At 42.1% G+C, this 27,602-nt stretch overlaps 1 protein-coding gene across 4 annotated transcripts in view; it reads left to right on the top strand.

Moving 5' to 3' along the window:
* Window positions 1-27,602, top strand: part of PLCB4 (phospholipase C beta 4) — a 380,701-nt gene that overhangs the window by 241,427 nt on the left and 111,672 nt on the right. For all 4 annotated transcript variants that reach the window (XM_046679316.1, XM_046679314.1, XM_046679315.1 and 1 more), the window contains 3 exons: window positions 12,460-12,540; window positions 13,339-13,398; window positions 14,668-14,811. In XM_046679316.1, the coding sequence (XP_046535272.1) occupies window positions 12,460-12,540; window positions 13,339-13,398; window positions 14,668-14,811 (285 nt within the window). The remainder of the gene's footprint in view (window positions 1-12,459; window positions 12,541-13,338; window positions 13,399-14,667; window positions 14,812-27,602) is intronic.

The raw sequence follows: 27,602 nt of genomic DNA, 5'->3' as shown, positions 1-27,602 counted from the left end.
CCCATCCTCTGCGGCTCCAGATGAGGCTCCTCTGGTGGGTGGTCTCTGCTCTGGGTCTTCCAACAACCTGGTGGAGACTTTCTCAGAGCTGTACTGCAGTCTGAGACCCTTCCTACCCAACCCTCCCTCCTCTCCTCTCACAGGTGTTAGTCCTGCCTCGTGGTTTGAGGGCTCTCCCTGCCTTCTCCTGCTTCCTCTCCCCTTCCTCCTTCACAGGCGTTTCCCCTAAGAAATCTCTTACACTTCCAAGTCTATCTTGGTGTCTGTTCCTAGATGACCCAACTCGGTGTAGGACAGTCACATCCTAAGCCTTTGGGACTGCTTGTGTGCGTGTTCCAGTGATTTCTGCTCTTCCTTTAGACACAGTTAAAAATGATAGAGCCAGGATTGTCCCTAAGAGCCAGTGGGAACTGTGTATCTTTGAGGCCTAAGTGTAAGCTATTTTAGAAGACAAAATAGAAAGGGAGTGACATAGGTAGCTAGTGTAAAGCATTTTTAAAAGCTCAATTAAGTAAGTGGGAAATGCAAACATTCAAAGGGAAACTCCATGGAAGTCATTTGGGATTCCTTTCCTTTCAGTGACTGTATTTAACGTGGTCTGTCCTCTCCACATAGCAATAGTTAAAAATGTTCTTTCCTTGACCTGCCTCTTCAGATATATATCTTCTGTGTTACTATATGTCTGAGCACTTTCTTGGTGTAATTTATTGTTCTGGAACTGATTGTGTTTTTGTTAGAAGTTTTCTGCTTTACGGAGAAGGCCTTACCGGCTTGTGATCATGTTTCAAGTGCTTCTACAAAGCACATCTCCTGTTGTTTCTTAGAATTTTTTTGGAGGGGCGGAGGATGTTAAAGAAAGTTATTCACGGCACTTGTTAAAGAATGATAAGAGACTGTTCAGGAGACTACTACAATGGGGTTTTGCAGAAGAGGAGAGAGATTGAGCTGAACTCCAAATACGAGGAAAAGGGGATTTATAGCCAAGGAGCAGAGTGAGCGGGGTGGCTGGTCAATGGGTGGAAAATTACTAAGAGGAAACATAAGGGGCAAAGGGAGATTCTGGCTAAACCAACCTAACAAGATTCTTGCTGATGGCAGGCCAAGGTGATCAGACATCACCTGGAAGATGGTGGAGAATGAGGAACCCCATCAGATATCAAGAGTGATCAGATATTGAGGGCAGGGGATTCTGGCTGAGCCAAGTTAGCAGGATTCTTGCTAAAATTGGACATTGCAAAGACAAACACAGAAGTCCAAATGTTGAGGCCTAGTTGGGAAGAAAATTCAGAGGAGCCTGACTAAAGTTTGCCCAAGGAGAGAATCTTGATGTAGGGGGGGACATATATGTTTTTAATATTTGTTGTAAATCTTTGTTACCAAAACATTAATTTTCCTCCCTGGCTCTGAGTAGGCTGGTCTTCTTTAATTTTTCCTTATTTTAGTTGCTGAGGCAACTGTTTGGACTAACATGACAGTTTTCCTGCCCAAGAAAGTTACTTTGAGGGACTACCCACTCCTTCTCAAGGCATGTTTTGTTGACTTTCTTTTCCTTTCTGCAAACTGAGGGGTAGTTGTGGAATATCTTAGGAATTATTTCTTGAAGCGTTCTCTGGCAAGAATCAGGGGGCCTGTCCCAGGGTCCTGCTTCATTGCAAGAGCCTCTCAGAACCTGAGCATTCAGATTTGGCCTCAAAATGCCCACATCAATGGTGCTTCGGGGGAGAGGGACAAAGAGAGACACACACAAAGAGTCTGGCATCTCAAACTGGCAGACATTAAAAATTAAGTCCCAAAGATTTAATGTCTCTGTGTGGAAGTAAAAGAGAGAGTGGGAATTCGTAACTATTAATAACCATAAAGTAAGCAGTCAGAAACATAGAGTTTGACTCTCCCAAGTGGCTCGTTTGAGCACTTCCTTCCTCCCCCCAACTTCAGATCCTCATTGAGCTGACCAGATGCTCACAGAGCCAAGGATATGTCAGAGACCTTGTTAATAATAAGCACCATCAGGCCAAATTTCAGTTTCTTTCTAAAGTATAGCGTGAAAAACCCAGAAAAGTGTTGGGCCTCTCTCTAGTTGCTTTTCAATAGCCTTCATTGACTCTTCCAAGCCAGGTCATTTGGAAAGTTGACGATATTCTGCATTTCAGAGGTCAGAATAAAATGCTATCAGTAGATTAAGATTTCCCACTGGATGCCAGAATAAGGGTTCACTGTACCTCACAGTCGTTGCTGGAATGAGCACTTTAATGCTCACAGCTGGTTATTGAGGGGGAGGTGTTTTCATTTCTGTTTCTATGGCATTTAGAACCCAAGATAGACAGCAGATCTAGTGCCTGTAAAACTTGCTAAATTACATGAATGTCCTCTCGGTATCTGAGTGTGTCATCTGCCATGTCAGGGATGTCCAGGGCAGGGGGTCCCAACCCAGGGATTATCTGCTCGAGCCACTACTCCCAGACATGCCTGTAAAGAAGGAAGAAGCTAACACTGGGTTGTGGTGTCTTGTCCTGTGCACCTGATGCAGACTGAGGCTGGCTCGGGCAGAGAACAAACACGACCAGACCTCCCTGTGCAGCAACCAAACTTTCAGCAAGTCTAGCTCCACAGTAATTTACAAACTCTGGATGTCCTTCCTGTTTAGACTTCCAGATTTGCATTCTGGATCAGTGGAAAAAGCACACAGTGGTACCATTGCTTGTTGTAAAGATCCACGTAACAGAGTCTCTCCTTGCTACGCTGTAGGTGTAGCTCTGCTGCATATTAGGTGTGTCCTTTTGAGCAACTTGCTAACCTCAGTTAGGATCAGTTTTCTCATCTGTAAGGTAGAGATGGTGTTTTTTTTGGATGGTTATTTGTTTTTGGATGATTACTCATAATCGATACTAGGAACATGAGTAATAATTGCTACTACTGTGTTGTTATGTTAATCAATTATAATTTACTGGGTTCAGATGATGCATCCAGCACTCTAATGCCCAGAAGTAACCTTGTAAGAGAGGTATAATCATTGATGTCGTTATCCTTGCTTTGGGAGGTGAAGAAATGAGAGTTCAAATCAGCCTACAGTGTCCACCCACATTTGGATCAAGTCTGTCTGACCCTAAACCCCATGTAAAATGCCCCGTAATGTCTGGTGTTCGTGAAATTTTTTTTGTGCTTATTTACAGTGTTTCTTCTACACCCCCGAAGAGGCTGTAATGAGAAATATGTACCACCAGATGAAATGAAGGGATCAGGGATTTAGGTTGAAAGGAGAAAAAAGACATGGGAAAGTGCATCGAATTGGGGCACAATTAGCAGACAGCCACTCTATGGGCAGCAGAAATGTTCCATAAAGTTGAAAGAAGTGAGACACAGTTCTGCTTTGCTTGTCCCTGGCAGCCAGCGCACTGCGGGAAAGAGAAGCAGTCACAGGAGTCACAGCGTCCGTTAGAGTGCAAGAAAAGTAACAGATCTGGAAAACCTTGGTCCTAGGATCGGAGAAGAAAATTCTGACACAATGTATGAGGTAGTGAAAAATAATCCCCATAACAAGCCAGTAATACATACAGTGTGTACAGTTGGTGGGATTCACAGGGAATTACAGTAGTTAGAACTAACACGTTTCCAAAGGCCTTCTAACCCTGGTGATGGTTCCTGACAGTCAGCGAGGAGGAGAACAGCAAAGCGTCTTCAGAGGTGACTGCTGAGCAGTTACCAGGGCCTGTTGCCTAACAAAGTCGTTCTCTTGCTCATCAGCTTCAAAGCAGGTGTAATTTAAATGTGTGCTTCTGTGTAGCCAGCAATCCCAGCTCTGCCCTACCAGCTATATGATACTGGGCAAGACGCTTAATTTCCACGCCTCAATGTCCTCCTCTGTAAAATGGGAATAATAATAGTCCTTCCCTCATAGGAACGTTGGGAGGTTCATAAGTTCACGTGTGCAAGGTGCTCAGAGCATTGCCTGTGCTTAGTAAGCACTGTGCATATTTGCCAGTCACAGCATGCTCCTGTTACTAAGTGCCATAGACCATTTGGGTTGCCCCTCAGGAGACTAGAACTGTGTGTTCCTCTAGGGTTCTTGCTGAGTATTAGATATAGGAGGAAAGGTTTATATTAAATTTAAACAGCTTAACCGAGGAGGGACATCTGTCCAAAGAATCAAAGGCCCAGGAAAGGAGTGCAGAAGCTGCAGATGCTCTCGTGTTGTCTGACAGATTTCTTCACAAGGTAAAACATATAACAAGGGTCTATGGTGGAACAGCCATGGCCAGTGCCCTCCTGCTCCCCCATGGAATGTGGGCTGAGAAGCCCAGTGTCAGTCATCCCATGGGGTCTCTAAATTAGGGAGATTAATAAATGGAATGAACATTCGGAGTCCTACCAAGGGGAAACCATACCCATGAGGGTAAAAACAAGTTAAAGACCCACATCCATCTGTTATAGCAGTCCATAAATCATTTTGATGGCAGAATGTCATCATTAAGGGCTTTAGTTTTAACTGGAAAAAATAAAAATTTGTGAGTCTATCTGAGAGAGGGAGTGTTTGTATAGAATCAAAAAGGATCTGCTGGACCCAGAGCTTAGGGAATTGCTCTGGAATAAAGAGATTAAAGAGCTGAAGCAAATAGGCCATGAGGCATCACTTGGGCTCCGAGCTTCCAGGATCTGATAGGAAGCACAAATTCTTGGATCTCTTGGTTAACTCTGTCCCAGACTCCACCTGCTCTCCCAGTCTTAAGGCCACACCCAGGCTCATCTGTTTTGGTGGTAGTGGTTTGTAATGTTATTCATATTTGATAAGACCCTGAATGGCCTTCCCTACCTTATGCTTCACTTGTCTCTCCAACCTTGACAAGGTCCCCTTCTCTTCCTCCCAGTTCTTATCAAACCAGGAAACAAGGAGGCTGAGCCCCATGTTTACCCAAGGGTAGAGCCTACCACGGCAGTGTTCATTTACTGACCGTTGGTGGATAGGTGGAGGGGGAGCTGCTCAGTCAAGGTTGACAGAGTAGAACGTGGGCCTTGAAATCAGAACCAGTTTGAATCCCAGGTCTGTTACTTATCACCTGTGCCTTTAAAGAATTTGCTCTCCTCCGAACCTTTTTCCCCTTAATTCTAAAACTGCATTGTCTGATATGGTAACCAGTAACCCCATGTGGCCATTTAGATGAAAATGAAAATTAATTAAAATTAAAAATGTAGTGCCTCTGTTGCACTAGCCACCTTTCAAGTGCTTCATGGCCCTGTGTGGCTCTCGTGACCGCCATGCTGGGTTGTGTCCATCTGGCATATTTGCATCATTGCGGGAAATCTGTTGGACAGTATTGATGTAGTCTAAAACCTTGCAGAGTTGTCATGAGATTTAAATGAGATAATGTTTGTGGAAATGCCTCGCACAGTAGCCCTCAATTAAATGGTGACTGTTTTCACATAACTACTCCCTTTCCACTTAGTCAGCATTTACCTTGTCCCAGGTACTTAGGCTTTCTCAATTTTGAAAGCCCCGTGAACTTGCTATCCATTTTCTCAACTTACAGATGGGAGAAGTGGAGTTTGGTGAGGTTAAGTGGCGCCACCCCAAGATTCTCCAGTAGATGCCTGGTGAGGAGGCTGACATCCAAACCCAGAAACGATAAACTATAAGATTGGGGCCCCAGGGCCACCTCCTGAGGGTCCTCTTTCTCAGAAAGTAGGAATCCTGTGATGGAATGTGAAGGTCCTCACCCATTCCACCTGCTCGATATCCTAATCTTCCCGTCCAGTCACAAGCAGAAAGGAGCCTCTGAGCAGCTAACCTTTAAATAGAGTGGAGTTAACGCGTTTATTAGCTAGTCCAAAGTAGCCATCCCTACCTGGTAGTAATCCTTGTCTGTTCCGTAGTTGATGATGCAAACTCCACAGTAGAAAGATAGCCGTTTGCAATTAATGTGGATAATGATGGTGGGAGAGAAAGGGTAAGAAATAAACACAAATCAAATTAAAATCAAATCAGTGATCTGTTATCTAGAAACTTCACCCAAATACTTTCCTCCTCCTCAGTCAGACTATTTGACTTGCTGAGTTCTCTGCTGTTACTTATAAGAAAAAATGGGATTAATTTTATTTAACTAAATAACTTTTAAAATTGTAATAAAAGAAAACTTTTTAATCTGTCATTTTGAAAGTAACTTGAATCTTTGAAAGATAGGTTGTGGTATTGAATTATGTTGAAGTAGCATGTGTTGGGGGAAAAATACACTAAAAATAATGTGGAGATGTACAGCCTTGAAATATTCTCTATCCTTGATGGAATGGGGGAGGGTCTCTGGGAGCCCAAAGTGGTACTACAAGCCCCTCAGAGCAGGGATCCTTGAGTCAGAAATAGCTTCTAGCTCTCATAATTCCAGCAAAAATGATTCTTCTTGCCTCTCTCAAACAAAATGCCCCTGGGCCCCCAACTTGTCCATAGTTTCACAAAAGGAATTCCTGTCCCTCTCATACCGTCTCTCCCAGTGACCTTAGGACAGAGCTGGGTTGGCCTGGATGAGGTAGCCAGTCCTGGAGCTCTACAGTGTGACTGTGACAAATTTTAACTCAGTCATCAGAGGATTGAAATTCTGAGCCCCTGGAACAACTTCTGTTATGGTGTGTTTTCTCACCAGAGAATCCCATTATCATTTGTTAACTGCAAAATGGACAGATTTGCAAAGGAGAAAGAGCCCGGTTTCCTTTGAAGATCTCCCTGCCACGCCCAAGTCTGAGGAAAATTTTCCTGACAAGGGGACTTAGGATGTGATTGCCTCAGTGTGGTCCTGGGGCCACAACCCACATTCTGGTCAGTAGGTGTCCGTGCAAACTTGAAAACTACTGTTAGGGAAACAAGAATAGAGGTTGTGTGCCTTTACTCACCAGAGGGTCGGGTCCTTCTGTTTGTTAGGCGGAGGTGGAGAGAAGCCTAAAGAGGTTGTGTTCCAGTTCCTTTCAGCTGTTTGCCACGTACCCCTCATATTTGCTTCTGATTTTCATGGGTAATTTGAGCGCATTGGTCTGAGAATCTTCTAGTCACAGTTGACAAGTTTATTGTGAGCTTTGTTGGAAACCTTGTCTTTAGCATCAGTCAGGGCCTTTTGGAGGTCCCGCTGGAGAATTTCTGTTCTGGCAATTGCTTCTGCTAACACCTGATCTGGTTTCGTCTGTGAACTATATGGGCACCTGGTAAATGATATTTTTTTCCTTTTTGCTTTGTTGCTAGGGAGCCCAGAGCCAAACTGGCATCCTGTTCTCACTGTGTAAGACCTTATGACAAGCATTTCTGAAAGCTGTCTTCCTCTGTCCTTATTTTGCTGTCTTGCCTTATTTTTCTTCTCCTTGCCCAGAATTCTTAGTCCATTTTGAGAATGATTTCTTTGCTGTGGCATTCCTGGTCCAGCATGGATTTCCAGGGGGTGCCTCAAAGCCGCACCCAACCTCTTAGATGAGCTTATATAATTAGGAAAAGGGCCCCTTCCTGCAGACAGACAGCCTCAACGCAATGCTCTTGTATTTGTACATCTGTCCAAGGCAGCCCTCCAAGGACTTACCCTGATGGGTTCTGGGCCTGGTGCAACCCCCTCAAGTTAAGTAACTTCTTATTTTTCATGTTTTCTATATTGGCCTGCTGCAAGATATTTTCTTTGGGAAAAAATCATTCATTTCATTTTTTAGTGCCTGAATTTAGTTTCAGTGTGCCTCTGATGTGCTAGGTGCTTGAAATACAAATGTGAACAAGAAAGTTTCAAGGACTCTGCCCTCAAGGAGGTTATACTATGCTGTGGTGGCTAGGCAATAAATCAATAAACAAAAATATGAAATAATTGCACTGTGTTCAGTGTAAGCAAGGAAGTAATCAGGATACTGTAATAGAGAATAAAATGAGAGAGCTATTAAGGAAGTCGTAGAAAGCTCCTCTAGAGAGGGGATAATTAAAACAAGGCACCAGTTAATGCTAAGGGCAGTAGAAAGACTTCTGGGCAGGAGGGACTGCAACTGCAAAGGCCCTCAGGCTAGAAAGAGCTAGAGAAGTTCAGGGAAAAGAGTTCTGATGGTTGTAGTGAACAAGAAGGAAAATAAAGAACAGAAAGTGGCTTATTGAGATAAGGTCTCTAGGATCCAGTTATGCAGAACCTTTAAGACATGGTAAGGAGTTGGGACTTTATCATATATATTATGGGAATCCACTGGATGCTTTTAATGAGCTGCTTAAAAGTTTAAAATAATCAATCTGGCTGCTGTGGAAAGAAAGAGTAGAAGTGGGAAGATCAATCCATGGGAGAGGTGATGATGATTGGGACCAAGGTGGTGGTAAAATGGATGGAGTAAAATGGATATATGTGAAAAATGCTGTGGAAGTGGACTTCTTAATGGAAATGAAAGGAAAGGATGAAGGAAAGTCAAGGATGACTCTTCATTTCAATAAATGGGTTGATACTAGTGACGTTTAGTGAACTAAGAAAGTCTTGTGATGGCTAGGCTTGGAGAGAGGGGGTTAGGGAATAAAGAATTCAGTTATGGACATGTTAATTTTGAACATCTGAGTAGAGATGTCAAGTAGAGAGAGATCTGAATTTGGAACTCAGAGAGGACTTGGCCGCTGTTATAAATTTAGGAGTCATCAAGAAATAGATGATATTAAAGCCATGGGGTTAAAGGAGATCTAGGAACATAGTGGAAATGAGAATTCCAAAAACCAAGTCCTGGAGAACATGTAGAAGTTGGGTTCAGAAAGAAAAGAGATGAAAGGAATGGAACCCAAGCAGGATGTCAAGATTGGAGAGTGTTTCAAGAAGGAGAGTATAATCAACCACTCAGAGATCAAATCAGATGAGAAGAAGAATGTGTGTGCTGCTTTTGGCAGCGTGAAAGTCATGGTGAACCTGGCCAGAGACATTTTACAGAGTGATAGGAAAGGAAGGCAGATGGAATTGATCAAAAATGGTGTGGAAGAGAGGTAGTGGAGACAGTGAATACAGACACATTTTTTAAGACATTATGCCCGAAGGGGATCAGACATGAAGTAGTAAATGAAGGACAAAGTGGGCACAACTGGAACATATTTCTGTGCTGATAGGAATGATCTAGTAGAGAAAAGAAACCCCTGATGGGTATTGGGTGGTGATAAACAAAAGACTGATTGATATCTTTGTGTAGGTGAAAGAGGATGGAACTGGAAGAAGATTGAGTCTGTAGCAGAAGTGGGGGGATTGACCTTTGTTGGAGAAAGCATGTTTTATTAGGAGGGAAGAAGGAGAGAGGTGCTCATCTGATGAATTTCCTTTAATTGGTGAAGCACAGTAATTGGCTAGGAGTAAAGGAGTGTGAGAAGAAACAATGGAATAGTCCTTTCAAAGAGTGGGGAACCTTTTAAGAAAGAATGATGAATTTCAAAGTCATTGTTGACTATCTGTTTGAAGCTTGTAATCTTGAATTTAAACTAAAGCTATATAATCCAGTTTTGTGATTTAGTTCAGTGGTAAAATATGGATAGGGTAGACTTACTTCTTTTTGGTCAAGAAAACAGATAAATGATACATGGGATTTGAGGGTGTCTGTGAAAGAGTGATTGTAATATAGGACCATGGAAATAAACTAGATAAGGATGGCAGTAAAAAGAGGAAAAGCTGATGGATAGTGAGAGACTGGCAAAGTTAATAATTAGGAAGTTGCATAGAAGTCAAATTAATATAGGACAGTAAAGACTGTAGAGCTAGAAGCTAGAAGGATCAGATGAGATGGATCTTGGAAAATCCCAAGAATGGGATGTTGTGAATCGAAATTTCAAGGTGGTGGTGATTCGTTCTGGAGGTAAATGGGTAGCTGAGAGGGGAAGAAAGAAAAAAAAATTATTGCAGTTAAGGAGGCCAAGGAACTGAAAGTTCAACCTTAAAATAAGTTGGAAAACCATTCTTATTTATCGTGTATATTTCATGGGTCATCTCAAATCCTTATTTGGAATTGGATAGGGTACACATAAATAAAATAATGATGGTAGCTGATTCATTGTGCGTCTACTCTATAAATACCATTTTAGGACATACTTTTGAACACTGTGCACCAGAATTCATTACCATTAGAATATTGCTTGGGAAGTATTCTGCAATGTGTTAATTCTCATAGTTTAACTAGTTGATAATTCTCATTTCTCAGTCAGTAACAATATGACTCCCTTGGCCTTTTGGGTCAAGTTTAATACCTTTTATGTGGTGTACAACAGCCTTCTGATCTAGCCTTATTTGTGCGTCAAGTCTCGTCTCCTGCCACTTTCTTGAGATGGTCCGAGAACACCAACCCCTCAGAGGTCCCCAGTGTCAGGTCAAGCCTTCATGTCTTTACAAATGCTGCTCCCCCTGCCTGGCATGCTGCTTTACCTGGGTAATTTCTACTAATTCTTTAAGACATATCTGAAGTGTCAACTTCTGGGTGAATGAAGCCTTTTCTAAAAAATTGAATCATTCCAAAGTGCCATTTTTGTGGATCAGAAAACAACACATGAGCCAGCCCTGCTGGTCTAGTGGTTAAAGTTTGGCACTCTCACCACTTTGGCGGCCCAGGTTTGTTTCCCCTTCGTGGAACCACACCACCCGTCTATCAGTTGCCATGCTGTGGCAGCGGCTGACAAAGAACTAGAAGGGCTTACAACTAGGATCCACAACCATGTACTGGGGCTTTGGGGAGAAAAAGAAACAAACAAGAGGAAGATTGGCAACAGATGTTAGCTCAGGGCGAATTCTTCTCTAAAAATAAAAAAAACAAAAAACACATATTGGCAATTTCATATTGTTAGTATTTTGCTATCACAAATAGAAATTTGACCCATACATTATTGACAGTAGCTACCACTTGCTGAATTATAACTGTGTGCTAAGTTACTATCTCATTTAATTCCCACAACAAGCCTGATGAAAGGCAGGTGTAAATATTTCCATTCATTAGATAAGGATCCTGAGACTTAGAAAGAGTCCTTTGAGAAGGTAAATAATAAATAAATGGCAGGACTGGGCTTTGGTTCCAAAGGCATAGGCATGCCATGGTCCTTCCTTTGTCTTATTCATTGTTGTGTCTGCAGTCCCCTGCACCTGCCTGGTATAGAACTGAAATATGTATGTTAATTCTTCATCTGTCAGAAAATTACCCAAACAAGGTGAAGGCTGGCCTTGTTCAGGGCCCCCAGAACTCTAAATTCAGACACATTATGGTGGCCCAGTATCTTGACATTGAATTTACCCTGATGAATGTTTCTTCTTCCCTGGAATTTAGAAAGATAACATTTTGAAGGGTGAAACTAACAGTCTGAACTAGCCTTAAAATCTTAATCCTATAATTACTCTTGGTCTGTTTTAAGTCACTGCTCTGATTCATGTTTGCCAGACAGCTTCCCTATTGCTGGCATTGTCATTATCTAGAACAAGTTCTTTAGATCATGAGAAGAACGCGCTGATTTGTTTACACATGGGTGCCAAGTCTTGATGTAATGCAAACAGAGGGCAGAGGTCAACTGGGTTCATTTCCTGAACACACTTTTTCTTTCATTGACAGAGAATTTTTCTGGTATTCTTAAGCACAATATGCTTTCTTGCTAAAGACTAGGAATACTTTGGCAAGTACAACATAACTTCTCTGGGGCCCCTGCATCTGCTAACATTCCTTCTTGATTCCAATTTTGATTCCGTGGTTTTCAACAGAGTTTCTGGTGTCACAGTCCACGGCAGTGGTTTTCTAACTTTAGTGTGCATCAGAATCACCTGGAGGGCTTGTTGGAACACAGATTTCTGGGCCCCACCCTGGAGAGACTGATTCAGTCGCTCTGGTCTGGGTCCCTAGGTTCTGCGATTCAGTCAAGTTCCCTGGTGATGTTGATGCTGCTGGTCCAAGGACTACACTTTGAGTAGCTGAAAATCTTGCTCAAGTCCTGGTTTACAGGACACCAAGTGAGATTGAATATAAAGGCAAAAATCTCAGCCACTTTCTGAGTGAATATCTGAATGAGGAATTATGTAGACAAAAAAAAAATCATTGACTTTCCAAAAAATCATCTTCTGATTTTTGACATTATGTCAGATACAGGGAGTGATTCCTCTTGTGTGGAGGGAGACAAGTTGTCTGGAACCTGGAGTCCTGCTTCGTTCTGGGAGCTCTTCTTCCAAGGTCTTGGAGAAAGTTTCTTCTCTGTAACCTTCAGGACATCAAGTGTTTTGTTCTTAAAGCTATTCTAGAGGAAGATGCTGGATAAAATTGATCAGTTTTTCAATACAGAAATGAATGCAAAGAGTTTTCAAAATGTTTTCAGAATGGAGTGTTTTCCAAATGAAAACATTCCGTAATAAGAAATGTGATCATTAGATTCAGGATGCAAAAGGGTGATTTCTCATTTTCCCTTGTTTAGATGCTAAAAGATATTTGCATTTTTATTAGATTCAAAATGGTGTGAGTCATGCAGATCAACACATTTCTTTTTAACAGGAATCTTTTGTGTTTGAACCCAACTGTCTCTTCAAAGTGGATGAGTTTGGCTTCTTTCTGACCTGGAGAAGTGAAGGCAAGGTATGGCCCAGCAGGTTGATCTTCCTGCTGTCTGGTTTAAACCATTTTATTTCTCACTGAGTAGACAGAGTGCCTCTTGAGCGTATAGACCCTATGCTTATTCGTTCATTGAAGATTTTGTGCTGGGCTTTGGGGATATAGTGGTGATTAGAACATTATCCTAGCCCTCAGTGATTCCAGTCTAGGAGCAAAGTAAAGCATCCAAGAGAAAAAAAATTACTAGTCATTGAGTGTTGTGAAAGAGAAGGTCAAGCTGTTATAACAGCTTTCAACAGGCAGGTCTGCTTTAATCTTGGGAGTTAGGAAGGTTTCCCAGAAGAAGAGACATTCAAGCTGGAATCTGAAAGGTGCATTAAGAGTGTTTCATCTTGTTAAACCCCGGGACTAATGCGCTGCATGGCACACTGTGCATATTTAATGAACCTTTGAGCCAAATTTGAGAAAAGTAGAATTGGAATTATATAAAGGTTAGCATTATTCCCACTTAATATTTCATATACACACATATATTTAATGATGTACCTACATTATTAACAATTTTGTTTATGTTAGAGTGACAGCATTTTATAAATGATCATTCAGAGTTGCATTCAAAAATATATACTAGAAATGGAATGTTTGGGGTCTTGACTATTTCTGTTCATTGGAAATTATTGTTGTTACTTGTTTTTCTCTTCCTCTTCTACCTTACTCTCATCAGCACTGTCTTCATCATCACAAACCTTTGCTAAGGCCTTGTCTGTGCCATAGGTCTGGCAGAATTTAGGCTCACTGCTGTGTTGTATTCTCTCTTTTCAGGAAGGACAAGTGCTAGAATGTTCCCTCATCAACAGTGTTCGGTTGGGAGCCTCACCAAAGGTACCTGTGATTGGTGTTTGCTGTTCTTCTAAACTCAGATGTACTTAGATTGGAAATGGTCTCTAGAATGCTGTTTAACCTGTTATTGCCCCAAAAGCATCGCTGAGAATTAAGAACAGACACAGTTTAGAAATCTTCTCATCTATAACTGTTGGGTGATTTGAATTGCTCTATGTTTGGTTATATTAGAAATGTTATTGAGCTTTGAAAGCAAAGACCGTTGCGTATAGCAGCATCAAAGAACCAGTTCCCTTAACTCAGAAATTAATTTGAAACCTTATTGGCCTTATTTCAGCCAACAGTGAGTCACTTCTGGTCTGTGGCTGATGTGGAGATTTAAATGGCTTGGCTAGTTCCATATTGGTGCACCTGTGCACGCAGACATCAGCTCGCCTCGAAGGCTCAGTTTGCCTCTGAGAGAAAAAAAATGTCAGAGTCCATAAATCAGCCTTCTCCACAGTGATTGGTTTGTTTGAATAAGAAGCTGTTTGCATAGTAGTGCTAGGAATTTAAAAGATGTTTTTTTAAATAGAATCTTCTAGCACAGTGTTTGTTCCTTTTTCCGTAATGGCCCTGCAGGTTTTTAGAGGTTCAAAACAAAATTATGTTCCAAACTTTGTTTTTGTTTTTTAAAGCTATCCTCTTTTATGTTACTAAAAATGTCTGTGTCACTGTGTCGGCATTTCCTCCTGAGTGCTTTTGGAGAACAAAGACACTATTTTATTTGCTAATTAGGGTGAACGTACACAGTCTTCATTCCAAATGAGGATGCCATGGCTTCTAGAGATGAACATACTCACTCTTTGTGCCCAGACCACTTGAAAGACTTAATCTCATTTTTGGGTAACTTGTGGTGGCTGGCTGGGGCAATGCTGTCCTTATTCGTGTGAAACCTCAGTGACTGCTCTCTGGCGAGAGACCCCTTCGATCTTTGTGGACACAAGCAGGCCGAGGTCAGAGCCTTTCCAGGCTGTCGCCATATTCCAGGTCCTCCAGTAACGACAACCGAAAATGGAAAGAAAGACCTTCACACCTAGTTTTCTAAATCAATACTATTATAGTATGTTTCTTACCAAATGAGTTCAAGTAATGTGTAGTGTTACAGATTTTACCTCTACAAGTTTTAGAATAGTGCTAGTTATCTGGGCATTTTAGATAGAAAATGTTTGCCTTATGTATATTTTTTATGTCAGATGTGGTTTCTTTTTAACATATTTTCTCCATGCTCTGTAATCTAACATGTTTTTCTATTTGTATACCTCTGTGCAGGATCCCAAAATCCTGGCTGCTCTTGAAGCTGTTGGAAAATCAGAAAATGATCTGGAAGGGCGGATAGTTTGCGTCTGCAGTGGTACAGATCTGGTGAACATCAGTTTCACGTACATGGTGGCTGAAAATCCAGAAGTAACGAAGGTAGCCTCAGTGAACCAACCTACCCCCGTTTCCCCCCTTGAGTATATATGTGATGCATGTACATTTTTAGGTGTAATATTTTGATACATATTTTTAAATTGTATAATAATTTAAAATTTAAAAAAAATTTCCATTGCCTTGCTAGAATGTTGGTGTAGAAAATTCAGCAAGCTCAATACCCTTTTAGCATGTCACTCATGTACACCAACAGCCCAAATACCTGCTGTGATATGTTGTAGGAAAAATGAGCCCAGCTCTCTCAAACTCGAATGTGCACAGGAATCACCTGAGATTTTGTTAAAAGGCAGATTCTGATTCAATAGGTCTGATATGGGGACAAAATTCTCCCTTCCTAACAAGTTGCCGGCTGATGTGGATGCTGCTGGTCTGAGAACCACAGTCTGAGTAGCAAGGGGCTTAGATCAGCAGTGCCCAGTAGAAATACAACGCAAGCCACAGATATACGGTCCTGCGCCGTATAATGACATTTCAGTCAGTGATGGATTGCATATGTGATGGTGGTCTCATAAGATTAGTACCATAGAGCCTAGGTGTGTAGTATACTATAACATCTAGGTTTGTGTAAGTGCACTCTATGATGTTCAGCCAATGACAGAATTGCTTAACGATGCATTTCTTAGAATGGATCCCTATCATCAAATGATGCATGACTGTAATTTAAATTTTTCTAGCAGCCACAGTTAAAAAGTAAAAAGAAGGGCCAGCCTGGTGGTGTAGTGGTTAAGTTCGCACATTCCACTTCAGCAGTCCAGGGTTTGCAGGTTCGGATCCCAGGTGCAGACCTAGCACCGCTCATCAAGTCACGCTGTGGCAGCATCCTGCATAAAATAGAGGAAGACTGGCACAGGTGTTAGCTCAGCGACAATCTCCCTCAAGCAGAAAGAAGAAGATTGGCAACAGATAGTAGCTCAGGGCCAATCTTTCTCACCAAAATAAATAAAGAAGTAAAAAGAAACAGGTGAAATTAATTTCACTAAAATATTTTATTTAACTCAATATATCCAAAATATTGTCATTTTAATATGAAGTAAATATAAAATTAATGATTTATTTTACATTCCTCTGTTCATACTAAGTCTTCAAAATCTGCTGTTTCAAGTGCTCAATAGCTACATATGGCTAATGGCTACCACAATGCACAGCGCAGGTCTAGCTGGTTTAAGATATTCGAGCTCCCCCGCTCTCCTAAGTTATCAAAGTACTGGGTTATGGTCCATCTTTTAATACCGTACCCAGCAGGCCACTGCCCTGGCAGCTGAGTATCAAAGAGATTTTGGCCAAAGTAGAAAGCCTCCAATGTTCATTTTTAACAAGACCCCCCCAGGTGACTCATATGTGCCGTGAAATCTGAGAAGCTCCCGGCCTCACGGCTTTGGACCCAGGAATGGATGCTCTGTGTTACATGAGAGCCTTCCTTTCTGTCCTTGTGGGGGTCATGTTGGTTTTGTGCTGTTGTTCCAGGTCACCTCGCTCTAGGAGAACAGATTTTGCACTACCTTCAAGTTCTTTTATTGTTTTGTTCAGATCATCGCCTAGTTTGAATGGTTTCTTGAACCCTGCTGACCTAGACAAGGATTCTGCTACTTGTAGTTCACGCCTGCGTATTTTCTACAGAGGCCTTTTGAAGTGGCTATTTGTCATGGCAACATTCAATCCTAGAAATGCATGCTGACTCCCCATGAAGAAAAGGGCTTGTTAGTCAGATAGATATTTAGCCACCTGAAATTTTGCAAAAAGACAGTTCTGTATACCCATTTCCTGGCTTTTGTCAACTTGTCACATTACAGGGAACATGGTGTGAGCTTAAGAATCTGGGCTTTGGGAACAGCTTGCCTGGGCTCAAATCCTTGCTCTTCTACTTGCCAGCTGTGTGACTTAGACACTTAGACACAAAACTTGTCTCTCTGTGCCTCATTTTCTTCATCTGTAAAATGGGATAATACCAAAGTATCTTCTCTTAGGATTGTCATGAGGATTACATGGGTTATTACATGGAAAGTGCTTCATGCGCTGCCTTTCTCATTGAGAGTCCTGATGTGCGTTAGCTACTCACAAGGTCACAGAATTTTAGAACTGGAACTGGAACTTAGAAAGGGCTTCCCACCACCTCCGTTTTCAGATGAAGAGAATGAAGCCAAGAACTCACCTAAGACTACACAGCAGGCCAGGCCAGCCTCTGGCCTGAAACTCAGGCCTTCTGATTTCTCTTGTGGTGCTGCCCACCCCACCTCACGCCCTGAGCAAGGACAGTCCTGGGAAGATGGCTCAAATCAGTAAATCCCATAGCGTTTTTGTTTTCCGTGGTTTGAATGCTTCAGTCTTGCTCCACTCTGTTTAAGACCCATGTTCTGAAACCTATGCTCATGAAGCGCATAAATGTAGTTCAATTGTTAGCCAATCTTTTAATGTTAGGGCCAAAGTCTTTTCATTAAGTATGGATCTGTTGGTTGGGGTTGATGTTGTTCTTTGTTTATACCCCACCCATAATGCATTGTCTCAGAATCCAGTTTGATTACTTTAAAGTAGAGCTGAGACTTTAAAGATGCTCCGTGGCCGTTGGAGTACAGAATCCTACAACTGTATGACTTCTTTCCCTAATCCTTCATTGTCTTGTTGAGACAATAAAGTTGAGAGTTTTAGAAAAAAATCTTACCAACTTACCTGTAAAGAAATCTTTCCAAAGTACTCAACTAGAGAAACAACCACCCTCTTTCTTTCCACAAGTGTATTTCGTGGGTTCATGTAATTTTTTACTGCAACAGACATAAACAGGGTTGGAAACAAACATAGGTAACTCATGGTTAGCATATAAGTTGAGAACAAACGGGTACAATATTTTGGAAAATAGCTTATTAACTGTGGGAGTTTAGCATTCCCTGGGTGGTCAGAGTATTTTGGTTGTTTTATAAACATCTAACAAGTCTTGGTCTGACCAACGAGATGTAAGTTAAGAGGATCTCTAGTATAGAACTTGCTCAGGAGTATCTATCCTATGAGATTTTTGACTCTTTTCTTAATTCCTGGGCTCTTATAACACTTTGCAATCTGACCATTCTGAAAAACTCACTTAATCAAACATTTAATCCAGGCAAATGGGCCAACTTTCCTCTTCCTGTCCTCTCCATGGAGGACCACCTTTCACATGGAGGACCCTTTCCTGACCTTGAGCAAGCTCTTTTGCATTCTTTGTTCTTCCACTTCCCAAAGGTGTTCTCAGATATTTTTTCTTCTTATTTCAAGTTGGTTTCTTAAGAGTCATTAAAATTTTGCCTGAAAACTGAGTTTCTCAGAGTTGAGGTTTCAAATAAATAAAAAATATTTTCCAGTACCTATGACTATGAAAATAGAATTGTGCTTTTTTTCAATAAGAGATGACACCAGTATAAAAGACATCTTTCTAGCTAGCTTATATTTCTTCAGCTGCCCCCTCTACTGAAAGAATAAATAGGCTTGCCTTGCCACCCTATGTATAAGATTTGAGCTCAGTTCCTTATGACTTTCTCCCTTACTAAATAAACGTCTATTGCTATGGTAATCTTAAGTCCAAATCCAAACTTTTCACCCTTCTCCCATAGTCCTTTGAAGTTGCTGAGACCATGAACGCCTTGCTCGCATGTCCTGCATCAGCCTATTAACAAACATTCTTAATCTAGAATCTGGGTGCTTCTCACCACCATCATCACCTCAGCTGATCCAGGCCAATATCCTTTCTCTCCTAACTGCTTCTCTGCCTTGGCCTTGCCCCTTTTAGTCTATTCTCAAAATAGCAGCTGGAGGGATGTTTCTAAAATGTAGTTCAGATCGCATCCCTACACTGCTCAAAACCCTCCAAGGCTCACAAGGCCCTGCAAGAAGCAGGCCTCACTTTCCTTCCCCTTGCTGCCTTCATCTCCCTCTTTCCTCCTCTGTATTTCCTTCCAGCTTCTGGGACTTTGCATTTGCTGTTCGTTTTGCCTGGAACACGCTTTTCCCAGTGACACGCAGTGCTTCTCCTTTGAATTTCTCAATTCTCTGCTGGAATATTACCTTAGCTCCCCCTCTCACCACCTCTTAGCACTTCCTAACTCCTTATCCTGCTTTATTTTTCTTCATAGCACTGATCACTATTTACATACCGCATACTGTCTTCCTCCCTCCACATGAGGGCCAGGTCCTGCTTACTGCCACATCCCCAACACCGAGAATGGTCAGTGCCCAATGTCTAGTAAATGCTCAGTAAAGACCTATTTCATTGGGGTCTTTTTGTTGACTGAACCAATAAATTCTCACCTGGGTGATAAATGTGTATAACACTTAATGCTGTACACTTCAAGTGTTTTACAGTTTAGCTCTAAGAAAAGTGAGGAGAATGATCTTTAGAAAAGACGACTGAGAAAGTGAGATTCAGTGACAGTCAAAAAGGTCTGGAATTCCATGTGTTATTTTTAGAGTCACTTTTCAGGATGTAATGGGCCTATTGCTAAGAATCCATGACAAGACTGGAGGTTTTAACCCTCTTGGCCTCTTTCCAATTTAGATCATTCTAGTCTGCTTACCTAAATCCTTCCTGTCCTGTTCCACTTAGAAAACTTAGCTTTCATTTCCTCTCCTTAAAAAACCCTTTGTTCAAAAGAACTGCTGAGAAACGGCTGGGACTTTTACCTCGAACCTGGTGTGCCTTTTATAATAGGTGAGTCTCGTATGTGATGCAGCTGAAAACACCGATGAACTAAAGCAGCCCCATGAAGAAGGCATTTTCCTTTTTTTCCTAAACTGCAATAAAGCTCTTTTATTTTTCTAGATCATTCTCATCTCTTTGCCCACTGTTTGACCATAACCCACACAAATAATCCCAAGCATCATGAAACTTTCTTTAGCTAGAAAAGCAACTCAGTTTCTCTCATTTATTTTTTTCTCTCTTAAAACGCAACCAGCTCGGGAGAAGTTGTCTCTGCGAGTTGAAGGGAGTTCACATGTCTTTCATTAAGTTACAGCTGGCGCTGCACAGCCAGCTTAATCAGAGTCACTGTACAGAAGACTAAAATGCAACCCTCGTTTAAAATCTCCACAAATAAGTCTGTTATTTTATACCAAGCTGAATTTTCCGTTGATTACAAAAATAAGCTGTTATTATGAGGTTCAAAATGCAAAGATTTGGATTGAGTTTAGGCAATTTCCAGACCGCTCATTATACTTTATGCAGGTTGTAAATATTTGGCAAACTCCATAAATTATGCTTTGTAATCAAGTCATCAAATAAGTGTGTGAATAAGTACTATAGAAATTAAATTACAAAAATGTTGTGTTCTTTCTGTATACAAAAAAGATAAAGTCAGGTAGTTTATTACAGGTAATAAAATCTTATTTGAGTAAATTAGGTTAAATGTCAAAATCGCTTTGCTGAACTTGAAGTATGGTGAATGGAAAGCTCCCTGCAATTGGAGAAGAGATTTATTCTTTGTTTTGTTGAAAAAAAAATCAAGTTGGCTATTTAGTCACTCCCTCCTACTGGCTTTGCTAACACCCTGCAGAGCCTCCCTCCCCTTGACTGGTTCACAGAGCTGCTCAAAGGGAGCAGACCAGAGGCCTCACCTGGGAGCTTCTTAAAATGCCAATTCTTGGGCCCTACCCCAGCCTAATGACTTTGAAGTTCTGGAGGTGGAGCCCAGTAATGTTTTAACTAGTCTCCCCAGTGATTCTATTGCTGGCTGAAGTTCGAGTCCCTTTGATTTAGCATAAAAATACTCCAAAAAGCACGAGGATTTTGAACTCAAGCAGGTTTTTATCCAGTTGATTGACTACAGCCTACAGGTAGAGCTGTAGACCCATCCCTTCCTCTCAGCTAGCCATTGATTGGAATTCACCAAAGAACACAAAAGCACAGTTAAAATGAATTAGTTTCTATGACCCTAGAAATAAGTTTGTTTCTAAACACCCCTCTGTTAAAATGCTGTTTCTCAAAATGCAGTTTTAATCGTATTATATGTGCCAGGGCTTCTCAGAGTGTGGTCCCAAGACCAGCAGCTCCAGCAGTACCTGGGAACTTACTCGAGCAGCAGATTCTCAGACCCTGTGTTATAACCAGCCCTCCAGGTGATTCTGATGCACTCTGAAGTTTGAGAGCCACTGCCCTGTAGAAAAGCTCAGTAACGAGCATTTCTATCCTGCTTCTCTAGCAGAAGCCTTGAGGAGCTGCCATTAACTCCCTGGTCTGCTGCCAGGCTCACCTGTGCTTTGATGAAGGCTCTTCACCACATTGCCCTCTCAGTTTTTTGAGCTTCAGGTCTGGGATAGTGTATGTGTGTGCGTTATTTTTTTTTTCATGTTTCCAAGACTGAAAATGGCATATTCTTGTTTTGTTTTTTTCTTTAAACCATTCTGAATTTGTGGGAAGCAAATCAGTGATGGGCACTGAAAAGCTTTCTTAAGGACAGAGCTGTGAATCAGGGCAGATGCGCGGGTGCGCATCCATAAGCTTTACATGCCCCATCCCACCTAGGTGTTTTCTTCTTGCCAAACAAACATAATGTGGTTCATTTGTTTTATTGCTGGGTTGGGTTTAGAGAGCATCAAGCTCTCCGCTTTAGGAGGGCTGTGTGCATCAGTGACTCTGTGGAGTGGATGACACTTGTCTCCTTGGGCCTCCCATGACCACCTTTCATCTCGCTTGCTCCTTCTTCCTTGATTCCTTGGTTCTCATCCTGCCCTTGCAAGACCGTTTATCCCAGAATCCAGCACTCCGTGTCTCACCCATGGTGGCACTCTTGGAACTCTGAAATTACTTATCTCTGTATTACCAAAAGCTGTAGTCCCTTTAGGCCAGGAGTTGTGAGCTCAGATGCCTACAGGAGCCAGGGAGATGATGTGAATAATGAAAAAGTGCCAGATGAAGAAAAATAGGGGATGGTGTAGTCTTTAGTGAATTGGAGTGTACATCCACCATCTGGGGGGCGGCAGCAACTTACTTCCAGCCAGTTTTCCAGCTCTCAGAACATGAGCCTGAGGTTGCGAGATGGTTGTTGGTGGTGGTGTCTTTCCGCAAAATACTAGACATCTAGATTTTTTACATGAAATCTCTTGATGTTAAAATGTTGACAAATATATTCATTTTCTTAAATACCATGTGCGCCGAATGACAAACATGTCTCAGATCATTTAGGACCTTAGCTCTAGACATCAGCCAGCGGGCAGCATGAATATACTTCACTAAAGTGAATGCTAGTATTTACTTAATGTGTCCACCTCATTGACATTTTCAATGAAGATGCCATTTTTTCCTTTTTTCCTTCCTTTATTCAGCTCTTCATCCAAGAATTACTTTTTGATGAATTCTAAACTTGGACAAATATTTTTTACTCTATGGGCCTTTTTATCCTCATTTCTAAAAGAAGGGAGTTGTACCAAGTGACCCTTGAAGTCACTTTCTCTTATAAGACTTAAGAAATCTCTTTGCAAAAAAAGTATACCAGCCCCCAAGGAGGGTACAGGTTTGTTGCTTTGACAGGACACGTGTGTATACATAGAAGTCCCTAGATTAGCCTAATATCATCATCCCTAAGGCCATGAAACTGCTAGGATAGGAGGCTCTGTGGTTGGAGTGGGAAAGGGAGAGAGTATTTCCAGAAAGGAAATGAGGCATTGTTCCCAGAAGAGAGAGGGCCTGCTGGTCACTTACAATGATGTCCATAGAGGACAGTGTACTAGAAGAGAGAAGGCTGTGCAGATGGGAGTTACGACATGAAGAGAGATTCAGAAGCAGATGAATGTCGGCCCCCCGCAATGTTGGGTCTAGTGAGAAGACTGGAGTGCATACTTTTTATTGGGAATTGGAAACAGGCTAAGACTGGGGCCTCCTTTGAGTGCCAAGCTGAGATGCTTGTGGAATCTCTCCTGGAGATTCTAGGGAGGTGATGGAAGGTCACGACTCAAGTTGTAGGAGAGGTGTGACATGATCTTTACATTATAAGAAGACCCATATATGGTAATAACATGTGGCTGACGGCACTGCTACTCAAAGTATGGTCTGGACCAGCAGCATCATCCTCGCCTGGGAGATTGTTAGAGATGCAGAATCTCAGGCCCCACCCCAGATCTGCTGAATCAGAGTCTGCATTTGAACAAGGTCCCTGGGTACTTCCTTTGCACATTAAAGTTAGGGAAGTACTGAGATAGAATACAAGAAAATCATTCTCGGCTTTCGCCAGTCTGGAGGAGGAAGCCCTGAGAAACATTTGAATGTGGAATCAAGAGGGTTTGTTCCTTGGTGAGGTTAGAGGAGAAGCTAAGGTAGAGACCAGATTTTAAGTCTGATTAACTGGGAGTATGTTGATACAGTTGCCAGAAACTGAGGGCCTGGTTACTTTGGGGTGGACAGGGGAAGGGACAGTGAATTTGTGTAAATTATGCTCTCTGAAGAATGTGCATGTCATGGGACCTGCTGTGGATCATGCCATGCGAAGGAGACCACATGCTATTTGGAGACCCTGGGGGGCTTGTCTGCAGGGCCAGCGCTGGCCTCCATGTTCCTGTGTTCTTCATCTCTAGCCCCTTGACATTCTGAAAACAGCTATCTTATCTTTGTTTTTTTTTTTTTTGACATCTTCTACTTTCTCAAGTAGTCAAAAGTGGATTTTTACTGTCATTTCTCTTTGCTCTGGACTTACTTAAAAGGGAAACTTCTTGTCAAAATGCATGTTCAAGAACCTGGATTCTGAAGCTAGAGAAGGTTTTGCTGTTGTTTCCGGGGCGTTTTGTCACTGCATCCGTGAGGTTTCCTTGGAGTAGTGGGAGGAGCAAAGTGAACAAGAAGCTTGAGCTGTGGCCCAGCACCCTGGTCTGCAACAGTGCTAGCCCACTGGCCAAGTCATTGTCTACCTTCGTATGAACCGTCCATATGTTCATACTGTTTACTGGTGTTTCCAGAAGGCAAAAGGAGTATTGCTCGTGGTAGAGCACGTGCTTCCACTAGATTCTAATAGAAAGTATGGAAGAGTAAAAAGAGGAAGATGAAACTTCCTGGAGAGTATTCCCCCTCCTTCTGTCTTTTTTGTTTAATTGAAGTGAAATTCACATGACATAAAACTAACCATTGTAAGTTGAACAATTCATTGCCTTTTAGTAGAACACAGTGTTGTGCAACCAGTACCTCTTGCTAGTTCTACATGGCATCCTCCCAGAGGGAACCATGCCCGTTGAGCAGTTGCTCCCCTTTCCACCCCCCAGCTCCCTACAATACCTCCCCCCATGCTAATGTGTCTTTTTTCTTTTTAAAGATTGGCACCTGAGCTAACATCTATTGCCGATCTTCTTTATTGTTTTGTTTCGTTTTTCTTCCTCTTCTCCCTAATGCCCCCCAGTACGTATTTGTATATTCTGGGTGTAGGCCCTTCTGGTTGTCCTATGTGGGACGCCGCCTCAGCATGGCCTGATGAGCGGTGCCATGTCCGTGCCCAGGATCCGAACCAGCTAAACCCTGGGCCGCCACAGCAGAGCGCATGACTTAACCACTGGGCCATGGGGCCGGCCCCAACTAATACGTCTTTTTAATGCACATACAATTTTCTTGTATACACAGTTGGGCTCCTACTGTCTATCGAGTTCAACATAGTGTATTTTATCACTTAAAATTTTTATCGTGTGTATTTTCTTGGTCTTTAAAACTTTTTCTTGGGCTTCCGTATGATCATATGTCCCCATGATCTTTGAGGTTGGTTTTCTTGGTGTTATCAGCTCTTACTGCTTTAGAAACCTTCCAGCCTCCTGGGCACTTCCATTCAGAATGCTGCAGCGCGTTCCTCACTCCGGGCGTTTTCATTGGTGGCGCCGTTGCGCGTCTCCCTCTCTCTCCATTGTGCTTCGTGAACCTGACAGGTTTCCTAAGAAGAGACTCTGTGCTCTAGGCCCAGCCCGGAGCAGCTCAGTTTGCCCTAATTGCAAATGTTATCAAATGACTCCACTAAGGGAGTGCAAAATGAATTACTCTAATTGCACCAGAAGCATAATATGAAGTTTGGATCTCACCTTTTGGCCCCTGGGAGAGAAAAATATCGCTAGCTTTAAATTGCTTCTCCAATTACCACGTAGCTCCAGTTTTTACTGCCAGCAAAAATTGCCATTGTGAGTATAATGTAGGCGTAACATGGGCCTACACACATTTGTGTGTTTTCTAATCTTTGGGGTATAATTAAAAGAAGGGATGGGGCCAGCCCAGTGGCGTAGTGGTTACGTTCACGCCCTCCACCTCAGTGGCCTGGGTTCGTGGGTTCAGGTTCTAGGCAGGAACCTACACACAGCTTATGAGGCCATGCTGTGATGGCGTCCCACATACAAAATAGAGGGAGATTGGCACAGATGTTAGCTCATGACTTCCTCCTCAAGCAAAAAGAGGAGGATTGGCAACAGATGTTAGCTCAGGGCCAATCTTCCTCACCAAAAAGAAAAAAAAAGATGGGATGCACAAGAAAGTGAATAGGACACCTTGCCTGACATGAGACTGTGTTGCCTCTGAGCACTATGATCTGGAGCAAATAATTTAATAATCATAATCAGGGGCTGCCAGAGTGCCCTCCATTTGATGTTATATGGCCAATAAGCTAAGAATGGCTTTTATGTTTTTTTTTTTTAAAGATTGGCACCTGAGCTAACAACTGTGGCCAATCTTTTTTTTCCCTCTTTTTTTTTTTTTCTGCTTTATCTCCCCAAATGCCCCCTGGTACATAGTTGTATATCTTAGTTGCAGGTCCTTCTAGCTGTGGCATATGGGACGCCACCTCAACGTGGCCTGATGAGCGGTGCCATGTCCATGCCCAGGATCTGAACCATTGAAACCCTAGGCTGCAGCAGCCAAGTGTGCGAACTTAACCAATCGGCCATGGGGCTGGCCCAGCTTTTACGTTTTTAAAGAGGTGTTTAAAAAAACCCAAAACATAAAAACTATACAACAGAGAACCACACATAGCCCCTAAAGCCTCAAATATTTATTACCTGACCCTTTACAGAAAAAGTAGTTTACCGACCCCTAATAATTATAAGAGCAGCAGCAGCAAAATTTTTTAGTTTATATTGAGTACCAGACACTGTTCAAAGTGTTTCACATGTGTGATCTCGTTTAATTCTCAAAACAATCCTATGGGATGGGTATGATTATCATCCTCATTTTACAGAGGAAGAAATAGGCCCAGAGAGGTTGAGTAACTTGCCCAAGGTTACATAGCCAGTAAGTGGCAGAACTGGTACTTTGAACCCAGGTGGTGGATCCAGCCCAGATCCTGCATTCTCCCAGTGCTGCAGCTCACAAGGTGCGGAAAGCCCTCCTACCTGTAATATCGTATGATTTTACTATACTTTTTTTCTTGTTTGTAAAGATTTTATTTTTCCTTCTTCTCCCAAAGCCCCCTGGTACCTAGTTGTGTATTTTTAGTTGTGGGTCCTTCTAGTCGTGGTATGTGGGATGCCGCTTCAGCCTGGCCTGATGAGCAGTGCCTTGTCCGCACCCAGGGTTCAAACTGGCGAAACCCTGGGCTGCCAAAGTGGAGCGCGCGAACTTAACCACTCGGCCATGGGGCCGGCCCCATTACTATACTTTTTAGTAAACTTTAATGTTGTTATCTGTGGGAGATGTAGTATGGAGCAGCGCTTCCCAAATTGGTGGTCCACAAAATGGAGTCCTCAAAAAAGTCCACATGTAAAGGGTTCTCTAGTCAAATAAGCATTGGTGGGCTTCTTGACTGGAGCCCTCTCAGAAGTGTTACTGTGCTTATGTGAATCTCAGCAAGGAAGGGGTGAATTCAGCTCTTTCCCAAATTTTTATTTATTTATTTATACCTACTGAAGGGACACAAATTAAAATCTTTCAGAACTACTATACGGGAAAAAGTCAGTAAATGATATCAGAAAGGCATTATTCATCCCAGTATTTTCCCAGAAATAGCAAAACAATGGAATCTAGACATTCATTTACTCATCTCCACCATAAATATTCTTTTTATTGTCTTTATTTTCCTGCTGCCACATTTCCTCCCTCTCTCCCATTTTTGGGGGGCATGAGAACATGGGGAGACTTTTCCAGAAAGGATAGGAAGTTAGAGAATGAAACTCAGACTCACTGATTTAGATTCTTTTTAGTCCCTCTTGTATTGAAAGTCCTATTTCGTTTATAAGGTTACCTTGTAGATTTGATCTGCCTGAGCTTAAAATAAGATGAGGCTGCTGAGGCAAGTGTTAGCCAGAGGCCCCTGGACTGGTTGTATTTATCATGGAGCCTCAGCGGGGAGCATTTGTCTGCCTGATGAGATGCTATTCATTTTGTCATGACTTAATTTGCCACTGTTGTCAGCTGGTACATGTCAGGAGGGGTGTGACCTCTTTGATTGTAAGTGCAGGCGTCAGCCAAGAAACTTCACGAACAACTTTAAATTCGCCAGCTGTTTACTCATCCCTTACCACCAGGATTTTGCACATTTGACAGTTGAGACCAAAAATGCACTCTCACCAAACTGGTGGTTTCTGACTGGCATGGGATGATGCTCTCGGTTTTCTCAAAATCTTAAAATTCTCCAGTTGTTTTAGAGTTCTCCATGTGGATGCCAAATTAGTGTTACATAGAATAAACCCAATATTTCATTTTCTTTTTGAATGATTTCTGGATTCTGTAGGAATGGAGCTGCTCTGTGAACTTTGAGGCACTAAAGAACATCATTGACTGTTTGTCTAAAGTCAGTAAGACAAGTGAACATAGGTATTAATGTATGCGGAATGTGTGCATGTATATACGATTCCTTCAGCTGGGTCTG

This window comes from Equus quagga, chromosome 12, assembly GCF_021613505.1.
Source record: "Equus quagga isolate Etosha38 chromosome 12, UCLA_HA_Equagga_1.0, whole genome shotgun sequence".
In the NCBI taxonomy this organism is placed as follows: domain Eukaryota; kingdom Metazoa; phylum Chordata; class Mammalia; order Perissodactyla; family Equidae; genus Equus; species Equus quagga.
The sequence above is the reverse complement of the archived record's forward strand: the minus strand, read 5'-3'. Positions and strand labels throughout refer to the sequence as shown.